This window comes from Conger conger, chromosome 7 (assembly GCF_963514075.1).
Source record: "Conger conger chromosome 7, fConCon1.1, whole genome shotgun sequence".
NCBI classification, from domain to species: Eukaryota; Metazoa; Chordata; class Actinopteri; order Anguilliformes; family Congridae; genus Conger; species Conger conger.
In genome coordinates, this window is record NC_083766.1 from 61,943,976 (window position 1) to 61,944,445 (window position 470).

Sequence of the window (470 nt, forward strand, 5' to 3'; positions counted from 1 at the left end):
AACCGGTGACTTACCTCGGGCGGGATCCGACAGGACGAGTAGAGCCACAGCCACAGCCACCATCTTCATGAAAGAATCCATCTTTGAGTTCAAACACACTCTCCTGGGGAGGGCTGAGGGGCGTGTGGAGGTGTTGCGCGCGGTCCCCCGGTGTCTCTGCGCTATAAAGGTCTCAGCTGTGCCCTGCAACATGTGCAGGCGAGGCTGCAGGAAGGTGTCAGCTCTGCTGCACGTCTCTCTTCCTCCAGCCCCACCGCAGAGCCATACTGCCTCCTCTCAGTCTCACTATACACTCTATACACACACTATACTCACCCTATACACTCTATACACACACTATACACACTATACACACTCTATACACACTCTATACACACACTATACTCACTATATACACTCTATACACTCTATACACTCTATACACACACTATACACACTCTATACACTCTATACACACACTATACACACTC

The 470-nt window shown here is 50.2% G+C and overlaps 1 protein-coding gene across 3 annotated transcripts in view; it reads right to left on the bottom strand.

The window, feature by feature from the left end:
- LOC133133206 (uncharacterized) overlaps positions 1 to 262 on the bottom strand; it is an 8,840-nt gene extending 8,578 nt beyond the window's left edge. For 2 of the 3 annotated variants that reach the window (XR_009709193.1, XM_061249291.1), the window contains exon 1: positions 15 to 258. Coding sequence is in view for 2 of the 3 variants with exons in the window: in XM_061249291.1 (XP_061105275.1) it covers positions 15 to 192 (178 nt within the window). In the remaining variant the exon portion in view is untranslated. Of the gene's footprint in view, positions 1 to 14 lie in introns of all 3 variants that reach the window. The other variant, XM_061249293.1, reaches the window with a different exon arrangement.
- Positions 263 to 470: the final 208 nt, after the last annotated feature.